We start from the raw sequence: 19,375 nt of genomic DNA, 5'->3' as shown, positions 1-19,375 counted from the left end.
GGCACTCGGTGCCGCGCTGTGAGCTTGTATATCTGCTATTTTTCAATAGATAAAGTTATTAGGGTCCCTCCACCTTGGGCCCCAGTAACTCAGTCCCACTTTCCTACCCCTTGTGACGCCCCTGCTCACGTGTTGGAGTGGGTCAAGTTAGCCTATTTTGGTTGGGCAACACCGGCATGCAACCAAGTACAAATCACCCTTGAGTATCCCTGGCAGAGCTTGACATTATTTGGCTAATTTTGTGGAAAAACTAAGAAAAGTCGACTTGTTGAGCCTTGTTGAGATTTCCTCAGGAACCACTATGTTCTTTCATATCTGGCTTGAATGGAGAGCAAGATAAATGGCTGCATGAAAAATAGATCCAACATGACATAGTTTGTCTATGATGGGATGTATTTGCCAAGGGCCAAGTATAACATTACACAATATAAGCTTTGTTTAAGTTGTACTAGAGAAGCTATTCAAAGCTACTTGAAAATCTGATCTCAGGAGTTATCCTCAATATTATGTTTACACATTTTAGAAGGTAAAATTCAGCATGGACAGTCAAGCACTACTCAGCCTAGACATTTATATAACCTTTATTGGTTTTTTTCTCTCTCTAAAAAAACAACATTTAAATTGCATAACAACAAAAAGGAAACAAACTAAATTATTTTGTTATTCTTTCAAAATGTCTCCCAATTTAGTAATCAATTCCCTTCAAACAAATTAGTCAAATTAGACAAAGCCTATCCTTACCTCCCCCTGACATTTCTAATAAAGCTTCAATCAATCAATGATCAATGAGAGCTCTACAAAATGGCCCTGGTTGCTGAAACCCTACTGTTGGCCTGAGGAAGAAACAAAAACTATAAAAATATAAAGACTATACAAGTAAAAAAAAGTTAAATACATTCATGTCTGAATTAAAGTGCATACTTCTATAATGACAAGTCAAACGATGTCCAAGACTTCATTATTTTTTATCTCAGCTCATCTGAGGATGTGACATTAACGGTATAAGAGCCTTTAGACATGTAAGAAAATGCTACATGTTGGGATTTTCAACAGACTGTTGAATTGTCTTTTTCATCCACTCATTACGCCTAGCTGCTCGTCCCGCTTTCTTCTTCTTGTTCTTGTTCTTGTTTTTGTTTTTGCGTCCTGCTTTAGCATTGCTTTGTGGTTGCCCTCCTTGGTTGTTAGACGGTGTTGGCTTGCCCTTCTGGGTCTGTAAGAAGTTAGATAATAAAGTTAAACAGTTACTTTTACTACGGAGGAGTGAAATCTCTAGCCTGCATTTCAGTCACTACTTCAAGTATTAACCACATGAACCATAGCATAATAGGCGAACATTTGACAAAGAAAGCACACACGACATTGTGAGCTTGTAGATCAGCTTCTTTCGACAAAAAGATTTGGTGTAGAGGGGAATGAAATGAACCAATTATAGAACCCTGGGGGACCCTGGTCATAGGGGTTTAAAGTGTTAACACCAGAGGTGAAGATAGGCCAGATGATCACAACCAAATCCAACTGTTGTGAGCATATTGTGGTAACGTCTTTGGGGTGTGTTTGTTTATCATTTCAGACAGACCTCCAAAGAATGTTTCAATGATTTAAAAATAAAAACAAATTAAGTTTGTGGTCTCCATTGTCCCTGCTGGCAGTAATGGGATGGCTGTACTGTGTGGTACACTGGTCCAGCCCATCTGAGATGCCAATGAATAGAGACTTTGTGTCCCAATTTGACACTAACATTATACAGTATTTACCATATTAGCATATTAGCATCTTTATAGTGTATAATGGATGTTAGTGTGAAATAAATTCAACTACTAGCGTCTTATACCAAGGAAGTTAACATAGGGCATTGCGTCAGATGTCATATTAATTACCGGCAAATTCAAAATCTAAAGCAATAGTATAGCAAAAATAACATCTGGTGTTTTTCCCTTTTCTGCTTATTTCTTGTTTTCAGTATCTGTTTTCATCATTCTGCTTTGAAACGACAGAGTCGACGCTCCTGAACCCAAGTTAATTTCCTTTTTCCATCCGTTAATACCTCTCCACTTGCACTCTGAATCTCATCAATCTCTGAATGTGTATTCCATTTTTTAACATCACTTTTATATTTTATATTCTATATTTCTGCATATTGTATTGTGTATATTTAATGACCGCGATGAGCTATATTCAGGTCATATCTGATGAAGGCGGCATTCTGAAGGCCAGAAGGGCTGAAACCCACTGAAGCTACCGTTTCAATATTTGGTTATTTCAAGTATCATCATAGAGCAGGAACGTACCATCAGATCTGGTTTTGGGGGGAAGGTACAGGGAACGCGGCCGTGCCTCTGGTGAAAGGGCAGGACCACAGCTGGGTCGACAGCTATCCAGGGCACGGGACCACAGGCAGGGGGCGGGGCCACAGTGCTGCGCTCCTTGTACAGGCTTTCCTTTCCATTGGCTGCTTTCAATATAGTCACAAAGGGATCCCCAGCCTTGTGCCTGATCAGATAACTTCCCTCCTCTAACCTGTGGAGCAGACAGGGGCGTCACAAGGGGGGGAAAGGGGGACTGAGTTACTAGGGCCCAAGGTGGAGGGGCCTTAATTATTTTATACTTTAGCTATTGAGACGCACAGAATTCACAATTCAGTGGCACCTCTTCCCACGGCAGAAAATAATGTATGCATGGGAGCATTCTGTCTGGATGTAGGAATGCAGTGGCACAGTGAGGAATGCAGGTGAGCAGACCCTTAAGAAAGCAGCAGGTATCATCTCTATTGTGTGACTGAAAAGCATATTGTGTAATACCTCAGTAAGCGCACACACACACACACACACACACACACACACACACACACACAAACACACACGCGCGTGCGCACGCGCATACATGACGTAGTTTGGCCAGCGGCTGTCTGACAACACTGTGATGTAATAACATTCATTTCTTAAAGAGAGAGTGAGGGCAGATGTGTAAAGACAAAACCACTATGCAATAAAGACAACCACAAGAATGAACTATTAAGTTTGAAAAAGGTTTGAATCCAAGACCTCTACTACACCGAGGTCATGCTCAACAGTACACACAGTCAAGAGACCATTTATCTGAAAGTACTTACAAAGCCATCTTTTTCAGTAAGTGATGCAGAATGTTCAGCTGTTTAGAATGTCTGTGGGTGGGAAAGAAAAGTAAGCAGGTTACATTAAATGTGTCTCAACAGGCATCCATAATACACCACAACACAGATTCACATGGCCAAAAAAAGAAAAGGAAATCCATGCTTTAAGAGCAAGATCATTAATATTTCACAATTCTACACTGCGTTGCTCCTCAAAAAGTATTAACGGGTCGGGCAGCCATCGTGGAAATGTGGCAGCCATCTATATTTTTGATTGGCTAATGGGCAAAGAACAATCCTTAAGGAGCAGTTGTACAAACTTTGGTACTTGTTTCCACTTGTGAACTATTATAGTGCAAAAATGCAATTAGCTGCTGCTACACTAATACAGTATAGTAAAGACCTTGAAGGAATTTAATGACCATGTCTTGTGAGGTCAGTTACCTTGACCTTTGAACAGCTACTTCTAATCAGTTCATCCTTGATTCCAAGTGGAAGTTTTGTGCCAAATGTCATTAAATTCCCTCAAGACGTTACTGAGATATTGTAGAATGGAAGGGCATGAGGTCATGGTGACCTTGATCTTTGACCACCTGCTTCTAAACAATTCATCCATGACATCTGTGCCTAATGTCATTATATTCACTCAAGGTGTTCCTGTGTGTTTACAAGAATGGGGTGGGCGGGCAGACAGACGGATGGAAAGCATGAAAACATCATTCCACCAAGCAGGTCTGTCCATTGGCAGAAGAATAACATTATGGCTTTATGATTTCCACTAGTATCCACAACTTTCCAACATCTCATCGTGCATTGCGCAGAAGGCGAGCGGCATTTCCGGCGTCGCAGCCGAGTGTGATCTACAAGCTCACAACGGTTGCATCTGCGATGCGACGTGAGCTTGTATGTCTGCTGTTAACCGGAAGTGTCCCGCAGATAATGCTACAGTAAGGTCTTGCGGAAACAGGTGGATAGAATTTAATGATTACATCTTTGGTAGCATGAGGTAGAATGTTTTATCCCATATGCTATTTACCGGCTTGAATTATTAACCCAAAGGTTTGCCATTTGCAAATGGAGTTTGGAATATCTGTCCTATTGATCTAGATGTGGGTTTTGTAGCAGTAACCCTCAGCACATCTGGACGGAGGTTACTCACTTGTAATCAATCCTTTCTTCAGGTGGCCTGTAATCAATCCTTTCTTCAGGTAGCTTTCTCAGCAGGGCTACTTTTGATGTGTGTGCATTGATGTGAGCTTGTGAGACACAGAGAGACGGATCATCAGTCAGGCAGAGAGAGATGCATTGAGAAAAGAACAAGCTCTAATGAGCCTGTACATCAAACATGTCATGTCATCATCACCGGTGACAAGGCCACAGAGGTGATTAGCCTGTGATGATTTACAAAAGATGTTAGGATCTTAGGATGTAAGAAATGCTAGCGCTCCCTTTGCAATGAGCTTGTGAGCATACTGTATCTAACCTCCCACTCAACCATGTACCAGATTGTTATGGGAATAGTGTCTTCATTCAAACACAGATTGCTATAGGGTTTGAAATTTCAGAGCCAAACATATACAATATATAGTGGGAAATGCCTCATGATAAACCCTATGACTAGAGCGGAGGAGTAAAAAAAGGAAGCGTAACTAAGTAGGTCTAAATACACCCATGATTATACAAAGGAGATGTACGTGTTGTAACAAGTTGAGTGATCTCATCAAAGTATTCCCCTATGACTATGCCAATCTCTTAAGCTTTAATGTCGTCATTGCTCTATCAACTGGCAAATCCTATTCATGTTCAATGATTTGGGATAACACTGTTTAGAGATGATTCCCTTTGCCCTAGAGGCACACAATGTTTAGGGCAGTGGTTCTCAAAGTTTGGTCCAGGGACCCCCAGCGGTCTTTAAAGGGGTTCCAGGAGGTCCACAGCAAAAGGCTATATGTTATATACATGTTATAGTAGGAAACAAATCTTTTTTCTCGAGAAAAGCTCTGTTTATATGTGCAATACAGGTCTAGATGTACCTCATAGATCATAAGTTTCTCTCTTCTCCCCACCTACAGTACGGTAGACAATTGTAGAATTCTGTAATAAATGTAAGCTATAAAAAAAATCTTCTCTTATCGGGTCCCTGGTAGAAAAGCATTTCAAATGGGGGTCTATGACCTAACTACCAATATGGGTCTCCTTTTAAAGTACCTATGACACGCCCCAAAGATTAACATTATAATACAGTAGGTCACATGGTTTTTGTTGAAACAGTTTATAAGGGAACGGAGCCGGCCCGGAACCAAATCACAGATTGACCACAAAAACGAGGAAGTCGCCTCTACATAAAATGTCCTTTATTACTAAATCTGTGTATTTTAAAATGATATTAGCTCTCAGATATCTTAGTTTTAGCAACAGTGTCCATGTCAAGTAGTTAGATAATGCCTATTTGTTGAAATGATGAAAATGAATTTCCACTCCAGCCAGCTTTCTGTGTCGCAGTCGCGCATACATAATGAAATGCACGTTAACTCCGCCCTCTCGCATAGCCAGGCTTACTCATCTGCCCCTCGCCCCCAAACAACAGTACAGTAATTTAATTTGATTGGCTTATTGCCTTCCCACAAGTACGTCACCAAAATATTATCAAATAAAGGAATTTTTTTTCCCTTTTTTAAAATGTCAGCGGCCGTTCGGTTTACGTTTTTTTTTTTGTTGAAATGTTCTTATTTTTTCCCCTTAACCCATTTAGGCCTAGAATTATTGAATGCTTTAACCAGTGAAAAATAGCAGATATACAAGCTCACAGCGCGGCACGCTGCGAGCTTGTAGATCTGCTATTTTAGAAAAATCGTGAAAATTAGAATTTTGACCCAATTCCATAAGTGTCTTTTGAATCCTTCTAAGGTTTTTTGAAAAACCTATGTTTCTATGTCAGCAATCTGGCCAGCCATCGTCAAAGAAAAGGTCCTTTTCACTTAACTGGAGCTCAGTTAATCTGTTCTTGAGAGACTACTATGTCAGTGGTTCTCAAACCTTTTCATGTGAAGGACCCCCAAAATGATATTTATTTGGCCACGGACCCGCATCTCACAATATTTAGTTCCAGGGACCCCCCAGAAGCAAAATTTGAGTTACAAACGTTCGCTTTGAAAATACATCTATTCAAAGATTTGCACACATTTTCACGACTTTTTCAAAAATAGCAGATCTACAAGCTCACAGCCGCGCTGTGAGCTTGTATATCTGCTATTTTTCACTGGTTAAAGCATTCAATAATTCTAGGCCTAAGGAAATATGGATAGAGTAAGAGGGTGACATTCAGCAAATGGTCCATCCAGACAGGAATCCAACGAGGGAATCACTTATAAGAGCATTGCACATGAGATTTTACTATGAAAACCTGCAAATCCTGTCCTGCAAAACCTGCAAATCCTGTCCTGAAGCTGACCTAGTAGTGTTCTGACATCACATTGTTGGCTGTCAAGACTGCTGACTATCATCACCTGGATATCCATATATGAAGATCAAGACATTGACCTCACTAAACCCTGGATATCCATACATGGAGACGACTGGATCATCACCTAGATCTCCATATATGGAGCTGACCTCTACATCCGATTCCCAGATGATGCCCTGTCAGGGCAACCACACTAATAGGATCCCTTTTATGCCCATCAATATTAAGCCCATATCTGGGAATGCCTATATATGGACATATTGTGTCAGTCTAAAAAGTGTGGTTGCGTGACATGAGTCACACTTGCAAATGAATTCCGTCCTTGTCCCTTTTATGCACATATATATCCCTGATGTCATCAATAATAAGCCCATATCTGGGAATTCCCATATATTAAGCCCATATTTGGCAATGCCCATATTTGGCAATGCCCATATATGGACGCTGCACGCACTCATGTGCACGTGCTTCTCGCCCTTAGGGCGTCTTACTGGTACTATAGAGCATGATAAATAGATTCTTTGTGTTCTTTTTCCATCTCGTGAATAAAAAAGTAGGTAGTTCAACCTTTCCTGTGGTTCACTAATTGGATCCTCTCTTAAAAGATTCAAACAGGTTCTCACTAGTAATGGGGTCTCTGTACAGTCTGCACCAGCTTCCAGTTAGCACTCCCCCCCCCCCCTTTTTCCCCCTTGCAAAGTTAGTGTAGGACAGAACCATCGCAATGAGAATCCATCCTTTACATTATTGCTCAGAATGTTGGGGAAGATTCAGCTGCACAGGCTGGACTTCACTAATGAATATTAGATTTCTAGAAAGAATGAATCTTCCCACATCAAGCTTATATGAACACTTTAACAGTCGTGATGTTTAACCACCGTCCTAAACAGACTGGATGGAAAATATGAACTGCAAAGTGAGGTATATAGTCTAAGGCGTGCCGCTAACAAACAGAACCTCTGCTGGAATGCAATAGATGAAATGGACTAGGAGCTAGATGCCTGCAATCTAGGAAAATACTTCCAGTCATCACCTGTGTACAAAATATAGTGCTTTCCCCTTAGCCACACCCACACAGTAACAAATCCAAATGGGAAAGACTGTTAAAAAAAAAGGAAGAGCGAAAACGATCTTCCTCAGATTCCTGGGCAAGAGGTAAGAAACGTAACATCAAATCCATTCGGCTCAAAAGCCGGTGAAGCTGAAAACAATACTTAACTGAGCTCAGCACACTCCACTCTTTGTTATGCCTCCGTAACCAAAAATGGCTGTAGTTATGGCAACAGGACAAACTAAACCAGCAAACAGTCATGTGGGATGATGAGTCATCTCATGACTATTCCACTGGTCTGTGGGAGCATACGGTCTAATCAGCCCTGCTGCAAAAGGAGGGCTGCTCTCAAAGAGCCAAATGCTCATTCATAAACCACATAAATGTTACACTGTTGATTTTCTTGTCATTTTGTTTGGAAAAATGAGAGGGCAAAGGCGTGGTTCCAAATCCCAGTAGTGGGGACGGAACAGTTTGGGTGGACCGTTTCGTGGCTCGTTCTGGGCTGAGGACATACAAAAAGACAGGGGCTGATGATAGGGCTGTCACAATTATTACATAATCGTCGATTATTTGACATAATCGTGATTATTTTTCATAATCGTTTTCATGTCAAAAATAGTGGAAATAGCAGATCTACAAGCTCACAACGCGTCGCATCGCGACGCGTTGTGAGCTTGTAGATCGGCTATTTCCACTATCAATGTTCTTTTTTAAGTATAAAGTTGTCAAATATGTCAAGTAATTTCTTTGTATATTTAGCTTATGTGTCATATCTACCATGTGCAACTTCAAAGCCTAAAAGCCAAACAGAAATGTAATTGTCAACGACAAAAACACAATTAAATCGTTAATCACAATTATTTGAGAGAAAATTCATCGTCATGTAAAATGTCATAATCGTGACAGCCCTAGCTGATGATTCTTTTACCTATGTAGGATACGGTGCCGGAGTGCAGCAGTGTCTCTACCCACAGCTGGCATCGCTCGCTCTTGGTGACGCACTCAACACCGTAGCTCGTCTGGTACTCCAACTTGGGCAACACATGGACTGGTACATACTGTCAGGGCAGGACAATGGTTACACAGCAAAATAAACATGTTATCTATGATGAAAGCAAATAAAAAAGTAAAAACATAATGTTGAAAATGAAAATATCAAAAAACTAAAGGAACATGGGAACTTGCTGCGACGCTCAGTTAAATATATAACACCCTATATTCAAAAATATTAATTTAATAAAGATTTTCCTGGGCCATGCCGTTAGTTAAATATGGTATATTGGTAGAACTTCTTACCGAGTTGGAGCCGTCCCCTACCCTCCTGGTGTGGGTGAGGTTCACAGAACTGCGCACCATAAGCAGCACATCTTGTAGACTGTACAGCTTGTACAGTAAATTGCCCTTTTCTGGAGCCTCGTAATCCTGTATATCCTCTGCACTCGCCTGCAAGTCCTGGGAAAGGATTTCTGGAGGAGTGGGAGGAGGGGTCATGTGTGGTAATATTAGACAGATCATATCTTAATTCATTCAGAACGGGTACACTATATTGTTTATCGTTATTTTATGCTTTAACTATTGAAAAATAGCAGATATACAAGCTCACAGCGCAGATCTGCTATTTTAAAAAAATCATGAAAATTAGAATTTTGACCCGATTCTATAAGTGTCTTTTGAATCCTTCTAAGATTTTTTGGAAAACCTATGTTTATATGTCAGCAATCTGGCCAGCCATCGTCAAAGAAAAGGTCCTTTTCACTTGAACTGGAGCTCAGTTAGAGACTACTATGTCAGTGGTTCTCAAACCTCTTCATGTGAAGAACCCCCAAAATTATATGTATTTGGCCACAGACCCGCATCTCAAAATATCTCGTTCCAGGGACCACCCAGAAGCAAAATTTGAGTTACAAACATTCGCTTTGAAAATGCATATATTCAAAGATTTGCACACATTTTCACGACTTTTTCAAAAATAGCAGATCTACAAGCTCGCAGCGCGGCACTCGGTGCCGCGCTGTGAGCTTGTATATCTGCTATTTTTCACTGGTTAAAGCATTCAATAACTCTAGGCCTAAATGGGTTAAACCAGAAGATATCAGAAAATGCCATGTTGACACTAACTCTTATGTTCTGTGGCAACGAGGTCATCAGAAGCTGCAGGTCCGCTGTGAGCAGCAGCGTAGCAGGTCTCCCCATCCTGACCCTGGCTGCTTTCTAGATATGAAGACACACAGGCCTTGACCATGGAGGTTGGGTGGGTGTAGCCTGGGGCTGGTGGGGGTGAACCGGCGTCCGACAACACGGCAGTAGGTTTGGTCGGGTCCTTGGACGCTTTCAGCATAGCTGTCTGCATGCGTAGGAGCGGGCCTAGCTGGTCCCCAGGGACCACCTTGGCTCTTTTGCAGACTCGTTTCCGCACAGGGACGTTCTGGGGAGACTGTGGATCTGCAGGGATACCTTCGGCTGTGCGAGGGTCTGGGCAGGCGGTCGCCGTCTCAGGTTCTGAGGATTGCGTTGTGGTTGGAGACGAGGGGTCGTCAATGACCAGCCGCGAGTCATCATCCGATTCTTCCTGGCTCTTCCGGACGGAGGCCTGTCTCTCCTGTGTGACTTTTGGCACAGTAGAGATTTGTGAGGCGCCGGGTTCAATGCAGCCTGGCTGAGGAGTCTCGTTCACACAATCCCCTGTGGACGAGGAGGAGCTGGTCTTTTTAGCAGCAAGACGCGTACTGGACCTCGTAGTTTTCCTCGTCTGTGGAGAACACAAAGTGTTTGGACTTGGAACAGCTACGTGCTCGTCGCTGTCAGCCCTCTGCCTTTTCACAGTCCGTTTTGCAGTTGTTGCCTCTCCGAACGTCTCCAGGTCAGTGAGATCCACCTCGAAGTCAAGGCCAGTGTCTTCAAATGACACTAAACCTCTCTGGGAGCTCTCCTGTTTTAAACATTCAAAGATATCAGTATTTGTGTTTAAATCACAGATGTCAATGAATGATATTACTGCAGGATGCCAGCATACCGGTGTGTGTTTATCAGGGCGTTCTGTCATCACATTGTAAGCATGTGTGTGGCCAGTTTTGTTGATGGAGAGCTTCAGACTCTCCTCGTGGAAAATATGGCTCCTCTCTCTCACAGTGACCTGGGTTTTCATCAGGGGAGAGTCTATGTACACAGTCTTCCTGCCTGGGAATTAGAGTCATATTAGAAACGTGAACCTGGGAAATGGTGCCACCATGAGTCCAATTTATTAATAATAGATATTTCCATTTAAAATAAATACAGCTTGTATTAATATGGGTCTGGTGATAGTATTCAAAATGTATTCATTTCAATCTGTGATTAGAAATCAACCTCAAATACCTCATGACTAGCAGTGGAGTAAATGTAAAAAAAGATGAGAAGTTGCAAGCATAATAATAAACCTCTGGTAATTTAACACCATAATCATGCAACTTTTTGTGAGAAACTTGAAATTACTCTTTCGTTTAAGACGTTTGAGGCACAGCTGTACTGTATAAAGAAAAGCGAATCTTTGATCTTATTCATTTTTGAATAGGGCTGTCACGATTAGGACATTTTACATGACGATTAATTGTCACTCAAATAATTGCGATTAACGATTTAATTGTGTTTTTGTCGTTGACAATCACATTTCTGTTTGGCTTTTAGGCTTTGAAGTTGCACATGGTAGATATGACACATAACCTAAATATACAAAGAAATTACTGACATATTTGACAACTTTGTACTTAAAAAAGAACATTGATAGTGGAAATAGCCGATCTACAAGCTCACAACGCGTCGACGCGTTGTGAGCTTGTAGATCTGCTATTTCCACTTTTTTTTAACTTAAAAATATATGACAATTTTTCAACATGGAAACGATTATGACGATTATGAAAAATAATCGCGATTATGTCAAATAATTGCGATTAGACGATTATGTAATAATTGTGACAGCCCTATTTTTTATACACTTTTATAGTGTGTCTGGGTAAAACAAACAAGACAAAATGTTAAGACCAGGGTTCCAGTGGTCAAATCATGACAACCTTCTATGCATAATATTGTACCTTTTCCTTGGTTTAGTTTGACAGAGACAGGGAGCTCCCATGGATCAGAGAACTCATCTCCATAGTTGTCCAGCAGCCTGACGAGGGCATCTCGGGTCAGGCACACATGGGGTTCATAATAGGCACACAGCTTCTCCGCATTGCTGTCGCTGCTGATGGACTGTAGAATGGAACACAGCAGGTCACTAATAGGGTCGCGATTAGGGATGGGACGATATGAATATTCCATATCACGATTATTGTGACAAAAGAAATCCCGATTTACGATATTATCGCGATAATGAAAATACATTATCCTGGGGCGGAATATTTGCCAAAAAATAGCAGATATACAAGCTCGCAATGCGTTGTGAGCGTGTAGATCGGCAATCGAATAATTGACAAGTGAGTGAGGGTTTTTTTTCTTTTTTTTTTATAGTATACTGTATATCAAATCGATTAACCACTTAAAAGGTTAACTTATTATTTTGTCCTATAACGATGTTGTGGATAAAAATAGACTGCTGAAATAGAAGCCATTGTTCTTGCATTAATTAAAAAAAGTTTGACATCTTGTTTGGTCCTTTAACACACAAAACCAAAGGGTACTGCACAATTACGGTTGCTCTCAAACGTTTCTACACTATTTCTCAGTAGTTAGGTATAAGGTCCTTAATTAAGCTATATTTTATACTTCGTATGATGGTGTTGCGTAAAAGTAGCAAAATGTGACGTGTTGTGAGCTTGTAGATCGTCATTTAAAAATATACATTTTTGTGTTAACTATTATAATTAAACAGAAGTTATTTATTAGTATTATTAGTATTTTTTTCATGTTCACCTGTGACATGCCCAAAATAGAGAAGCCAGATGAAAGTGCTTAAGAATATCTACAATGTGTCTACTGCAGATTCATATTGAGCACTGGTTGGTGTCTGTTATACTTGAGCGCCCTCTGGAGTGTATTTGTGAAAAATGCAAATGCTGCAGCTGAGTTCTGAAAAAGGCCTTGGGGTCATGAATCCCAACCCAACCGTAAAACTCTACATCTTTGTGGCTTACTTTGTTAGGGTAATTAAAATAGAAGTAAAGACAACTGCTTACAGCGAGCTTGTCCTCCGCTTTCTGGGATGGGGGATTCTCTGATGAAACACTCTCATAATCCCATGCAAGCTGTGCATCAGCAGCCACCATATCGTGGCTTGTAATATCCACTTCACCCTGAAGAAATAAAGGGGAGCAAATATGGAAATAGAGAATGCGTACCAACATCAAGATGTAAGCTCTAGAATTCAGAAGAAAAGGGTCCGTTTGCACACCCACAGAGGGACAGGTGAGTGGGAACTTGAAAAGTAGAAGGGGGAGTACCGCACATAGGCCTGTCACAATTATCGCATAATTATTTTGTCATAATTGTTTCCATGTTGAAAAATGTTCATATATTTTCAAACATTCTCAAAAATATTGTAAATGGCAGATCTACAAGCTCACAACGCTGCGATGCGACGTGTTATGAGCTTGTAGATCGGCTATTTTCACTGTCAATGTTCTTTTTAAGTATAAAGTTGTCAAATATGTCAGTAATTTCTTTGTATATTTAGGTTATGTGTCATATCTGCCATGTGCAACTTCAAAGCCTACAAGCCAAACAAAAATGTAATTGTAAACAACAAAAACACAATTAAATCGTTAATCGTAATTATTTGAGTGACAATTAATCATCATGTAAAATGTCATAATCATGACAGCCCTGCCCGGCGTGCCCGTACACTGTCTTCACTTACACTTTTATTGGTACAACATTTCAGTCACTCGAACCTTCATCAGGTCGAGTGACCGAAATGTTCTCCCCCATTCTTCTACTTTTCAATCTCTAGAATTCAACACAAGTTCAAATGACAGAAAGCTGGTCAATGCGATTTAGAAAATGTCAAAGGACAAAAGTGATATGCTAGTAGAACTATAACTATTGTGTTACTGTTATACACAGATATAGTATAGTAGTAGTAGTAGAGGAACCTTACCAACGCTAGCAGCTGTTTTTCAAAAGTCAAACTGAGCCTTGGGTTGAAGGTTCCTCCTGTCAAACTGGTTGTCTCGTGGATCAGACTGAACTGTGGGAAGGTCCTTAAACACTCTAAACAGCCACCAAGGAACTCCTGGGGAGCAAACAAGTTGAAGTATTTTGAGTTGAAGTATTTCTGATACTAGAGCTGAAAACAAGAATTGTGGGGCTTGTAGTACCAAATACCTCTGAATATCGCAAAGCTCCCTGGGATATGTGGTTGTAATCTTCAGCACACACTCTTGCGACTTCTTGCAGGTACATTGTGAACTCTGCCACTTCCTCTTTCACTCGCTTATGCAAATTCTGTAATTTAACAAAAGATTATTTCTGCACTGCGTTCTGCAATGCACAAGAATGGGGAAAGAAAATGATAAAACTGCATTTATAAGTCTCAAACTGTACTTTTGGAACTGTGCTCTTCTTCACCAGCATTCCGAGATATGTCTTCTGCTCTTGGTATGACAGGACGGACATACAAGGGTAAGGCAGCCTGGGTTCAGGAAAAAGGTCCTGCTTAACCTCTTGAAGGTCATGCTTGACCTCTTGAAGTTTCCTCTCAAGATGAGACGTTTTATTCTTGGTGTCATGTGCAGAGGGACCGGCGTCATTATCGCAGCTTTCCCAACATGCACCGTCTTCCTCCTTGAGGTGACCTTTGTCCTTGACCTGGGCACACTTTTCTCGGGAAGCGGGGACATCAGGCTTAGCACCCCCAGACTCCTCTTTCACTTCAACTTTCACTGCAGGAGGACTTTAAGAATATCGAAGGGTACAAATATATCAGTTTAATGAAAACAGTTTTTTTCTTCTACAGCATGTTTTTTTGTAACAGTGGTGGAAGAACTCCTCAGATTCTTTATTTAAGTAAAAGTAATAATACCACAACATAAAAATACTTGAGTAACTTACAAGTAAAAGGCTTGTATTCAAAATTTGACTAGTAGGAGTATAAAAGTATTGGAATCAAAATATACTTAAAGTACCAAAGTAAAATACATTTAGAAAATAAATGTTTCAAAATGTTTTGAAAATAGTTGATCTACAAGCTCACATCGTAACATGTTGAGAGCTTGCAGTAATATATAAAGAATAAATTGTGCTTGAGTGGTTAATATGTGTTTTGAATTAAAGGAGTAGTTCACCCCCAAAATGACTTTTTTTTCTCTATTGATTACTCACCCCATGGAGAGTTCAATGATAGTGATTTGTTTTTGTCGAATTCTTAAGCCAATAATTTGAGGCCCAATCTTTGTAGGCCCATTGACTCATGATGGGAACCCAAATGCATTTGGGTCTCCATCCAGAATCAATGACGGTACATTTATTATAATCAAATTATTGGCTTAGGAATGCAACAAAAAAAATTTCATGGGGCGAGTAATCAATAGAAAAATAGTTCATTTGGGGGTGAACTACGCCTTTAATAATCTAAATCTACAAAGTAACAACTATTTACTAAAATGTCTATAATTGTAGTGGAGTAAAAAGTACAATATTGGTATATGAGGTATAAGTAGAAAGTAAAAGAATATATAATGGAAATACTAATGTAAAAAAAGAAATGCACAAAATTGTTACTCAAATATAATAATTTAGTTGTACTTGGTTGTTTTCCACCATTGATTCCTTTTTTCCACACTGAACGTACCTTTGTGTGATGGCCCACAGTTCTAAAATACTAGGTGCAAGGGAATATTTGTCATAATCATCCCTGGTAAAGAATGTTGTTTCTGTGTCTGGAGGAGAGTCGTCCCTAAAAGAAAAGATAAACGTTAACAGGATAGGTGGGCACCAGGCAACTCGCTGTTTTTTTTTTTCCCAAAATATTTTTTTTAAAAGTAAAATATTTGGAAAATGCTTTTATTATGTAAAGAAAATAATAGAATACATAATTAGAACATGCTTAAACATTCGACAATTAAGATTCTACAAATTGCTCCAAAACCTGTATATCCAGTCATTTTGGGGCATAAACAAGAAGTTTAAGGACAACATGTCGGATAATGATGTACCGTGCATCTTCACATCATATACTTTACATTACTTAAGACCATTTTTCACTCTTTTTAAAGATGTTGGACAAAATAGCCAATTGAGGTGCCCACAGCCCAGTCAAGAAAAGATGTCAATAGTGCCCAGGCCAGTGCCCACTGCCCACCTATCCTGGCTGTTTGTTTCCAAATAAACGTTAGCTATTTAGCTATGCTATGGGCACATAACAGTCAAATGTTATTCTGATAATTGAACAGTGACCTACTTTCAACAGTAGGTACAGTCAGCACATAGTGTACATCTGTACTATAAACCACAGACGATAACATTATTTTAGTTCTGTGCACAAGTCTAAACTGGATCGTAGGGTAGGTAGTTAGCCTAAAGTTTAGTTGCATGGTCAACACGGTCCTGTCTAAGTGACCATCGGGCTCTTACCATACTAGATCCATTACGAAAAGTCGAAAACTATCAAACAATTACTGTTGCTATAATGGCAGCATAACAAAAATGATTAGACCATCAAGACGTTCTTCAGCATGCGACAATGTTTTGGTGCAACTCTTATTAAAATCCCCCGGAAACAAGGTGGAATACCGCACAACGATCCACAACAGGCATCTCATCTCAAGTCTGGTGACGTGAGGTTACATCTCAACTGATCGGTGAAACGAATATCATATAATAATAATATCATCATCATCATCATCATCATCATCATCATCATGTTATAATATTTTTATAATATTATTGTTTAATATTGTTATTGTGACCGAAGGTAGCAGTTTACCATGAAAAAAATCAAACCTCGGTTCGAAGTGGAGTGGTGAATCTGAGCAGCGTGCGTGCGTACGTGCGTGCGTGCGTGCGTGTATGTGTGTGTGTGTGTGTTGAGTGTGCCTGGCCTGCACAAAACAGCGCCCCTCCTTTAACTAGTGTGTTGTGTGTGGCCACTCAAGGTATTGCCAGGCTACGGACACGGCCAGCCAGCCACCCACCCACCCACGGACATACCCACGGACATACCTGTCTATTGGGAGTGCTTTCACCACTCCAAAAATGTCACAGCTTGTCTGTCTGTCTGTCTGTCTGTCTGTCTGTCTGTCTGTCTGTCTGTCTGTCTGTGTGTGTGTGTGTGTGTGTGTGTGTGTGTGTGTGTGTGTGTGTGTGTGTGTGTGTGTGTTTTTCCCTTGACACATCACTGTGATATCACAGGACAGGTGATATTACAGGTGACATCACCTATGTAAAAGTCCATATATGGGTATTCCCCAGAATCCCTTTTATGCTCATATATGAAGATCCCTGATGTCATCGATATATATCACTGGCCAGATGGCCAAGCCATGGCCCATATCTGTGTGGCTGGTTCAGATAGGGATCTCCATGTATGGGCTGGTTCAGATAGGGTTCTCCATAATATGGGCGCCCATACATGGAGTGATGGAGATCCCTATCTGAACCAGCCCATACATGGAGATCCCTATCTGAACCAGCCACACAGATATGGGACATGTCTTGGCCATCTGGCTAGTGATTAATAATAAGGGATAGAAATAAAATAAAAAGTCCATAGGGCATTCCCAGAAACAAAATCCCTTTTATGCCCATATATGGAGATTTCTGATGTCATAAATCCCAGGCCCTAACTGGCGCAAGAGCCTGCTTAACTCTGATTTACACCCCTTCCCGAAAACGTTAAGTCCATATATACATATGTATATGGATATATAATAAAGGATAAAATAAATAAAATGTCCATATACAGCACGGGCATTCCCAAATGATGCCCTGTTAGGGTACCCCCCAGGCATATATAAACCTCTACCGATTTTGCAAGGTGACTTTGAGAGTATGGAGATTCTCTGGGGAGAGGTAATACATAGATACATACTGTACGTGTGTGTGTGTGTGTGTGTGTGTGTGTGTGTGTGTGTGTGTGTGTGTGTGTGTGTGTGTGTGTGTGTGTGTGTGTGTGTGTGCGTGTGCGCGCGTGTGCGCGCGTGTGTGTGTGCGTGTGTGTGTGTGTGTGTGTGTTCATTTCATTAGTCTAAGCTCTTTTTGGGATAGGTAGGACTACTCAGGACTGCATTGTCCTAAATTAATTCCGAGATCCGATTAAAAAAAGGCAGAAGAACTTTCCTATGTGTTATATTTTGGTGTTTTTTTTAAAGATAACAGTAATAATAGTTCGAGTTTAATTCTACTCTATATGTCACCTTTATTGTACTGGAAGGATTCCAGAGACAGAGACTGTTGTAGTTTCATATACATGTAGTTGCTACATCTATACTATAATTTTGCGAATGTCTGTCTGTCTGTCTGTCTGTCTGTCTGTCTGTCTGTCTGTCTGTCTGTCTGTCTGTCTGTCTGTCTGAAACCGCGTTTCTCCTCAGTGGCTGGAGCAATTGATCTGAAATCGCATCACCATTAGCATATGAACACACCTGACATAACTGTGAAGCCCGTTTGTCACTTTCACAAATCGTATGCTGTATATTAGCATTTTTATGGTGTATCTACTATCTATTCTGCATCTAGCATGAGGCACATCTATTCTGCATCTAGCATGAGGCAAAAAGTTTAACCAGCTCTGTGTGTGTGTGTGTGTGTGTGTGTGTGTGTGTGTGTGTGTGTGTGTGTGTGTGTGTGTGTGTGTGTGTGTGTGTGTGTGCAGGCAGGCGGGTGTGTGTGCAGGCGGGTGGGCGGGCGGGCTGGGGGGGGGGGACAGACAGTATCTCTGTAGCCATTAAACGAAACGGGTTTCTTACATTGATGCTCCTACATCATGCAAGCACCAGTTAAAGTTACTTTCCATCCCTCATATACTGTGTGCACAGTGCACATCCCATAACCCACACACTGCAAATCATTTTGGAGCTCATATCTTTGAACGGGTAAGGGCTAGTTGCAAGTAATTCATGAGTTGAACACACTTGGGGTTGCAAACCCTTCCTTCACCAACATTTCTTCGTTCCTGAGAAATGGCTGCCCTGACTTTGAATGTGATCATGACCTTTTCAACCAAAAGTCTAACAGCAGTGGTAAGCAGTGGGAGAAATGAAGTGGCCTAACAACAAAAATGGAGTAATAGAAAGAGTTTAAGTAGTTAAATACAGTGTATGTCTTCAGGGCAGCCAATTGATTATTCCCACCAAGTTTCATGAAAATGTACTCATCTACAGCAGTGATTAAAGGGTTATGTTAGGAATAGGCTTCCAAAATAAAAACAACCTAATTTCATAATAGATGTATGTACAGTAAGAGACATGCAAGAGGATGACTATTGACAGGACTGATGAAGTCAGTGTACTGTACAGCGTGTCAAAACGATCTAACATAATAATATAAAAAGTAGACAACAGAGGAGACAGGAAATAAAAGACCATTACAAGCGGTAAATTTTATTATGGGATAACAGCACATAAAGCACATCTAAAATCGATGTGTCCAATGCACTTTTAATAAAGGTAATATTAAAGGTACAGTTTCTAAGTACAATATAACAACATTCATATTAGAATGAAAAGTATTTAAAAGACAACATTAAATTTCTTATTTTTCTTTACAGCTGTATTTACAAAATGAATCAAAATACTTATTTTCATATTTAAGAATCAGACGAGAAGGAGCAAAACTA

The 19,375-nt window shown here is 40.4% G+C and overlaps 1 protein-coding gene across 1 annotated transcript; it reads right to left on the bottom strand.

The window, feature by feature from the left end:
* Positions 1 to 683: 683 nt before the first annotated feature.
* ice2 (interactor of little elongator complex ELL subunit 2) lies at positions 684 to 14,140 on the bottom strand. Its single transcript, XM_080736675.1, has 12 exons — positions 13,927 to 14,140; positions 13,700 to 13,834; positions 12,780 to 12,896; positions 11,697 to 11,856; positions 10,643 to 10,806; positions 9,748 to 10,558; positions 8,926 to 9,095; positions 8,558 to 8,687; positions 4,272 to 4,368; positions 3,113 to 3,163; positions 2,292 to 2,520; positions 684 to 1,213 (listed from the first exon to the last, which is right to left on the bottom strand). The coding sequence occupies exons 1-12, from the start codon at positions 14,002 to 14,004 to the stop codon at positions 1,031 to 1,033; spliced, it is 2,325 nt and encodes a 774-aa protein (XP_080592801.1). The 5' UTR covers positions 14,005 to 14,140; the 3' UTR covers positions 684 to 1,030.
* Positions 14,141 to 19,375: the final 5,235 nt, after the last annotated feature.

This window comes from Nannobrachium achirus, assembly GCF_963921795.1.
Source record: "Nannobrachium achirus genome assembly, chromosome: 11".
Lineage (NCBI taxonomy): Eukaryota > Metazoa > Chordata > Actinopteri > Myctophiformes > Myctophidae > Nannobrachium > Nannobrachium achirus.
This window is presented reverse-complemented; position numbering and strand designations above follow the sequence as displayed.

Excerpts from the sequence above, each read along its gene's own strand:
- ice2 (XM_080736675.1), bottom strand. The coding sequence starts at position 14,004 with ATGTACCTGCAAGAAGTCGCAAGAGTGTGTGCTGAAGATTACAACCAC. Across the intron at positions 4,369-8,557 it reads CGGCACCGTATCCTACATAG|CTCACATCAATGCACACACA; the intron begins GTAAAAGAATCA and ends GTGTCTCACAAG. Across the intron at positions 2,521-3,112 it reads TTACTGAAAAAGATGGCTTT|GTTAGAGGAGGGAAGTTATC; the intron begins GTAAGTACTTTC and ends TCTGCTCCACAG.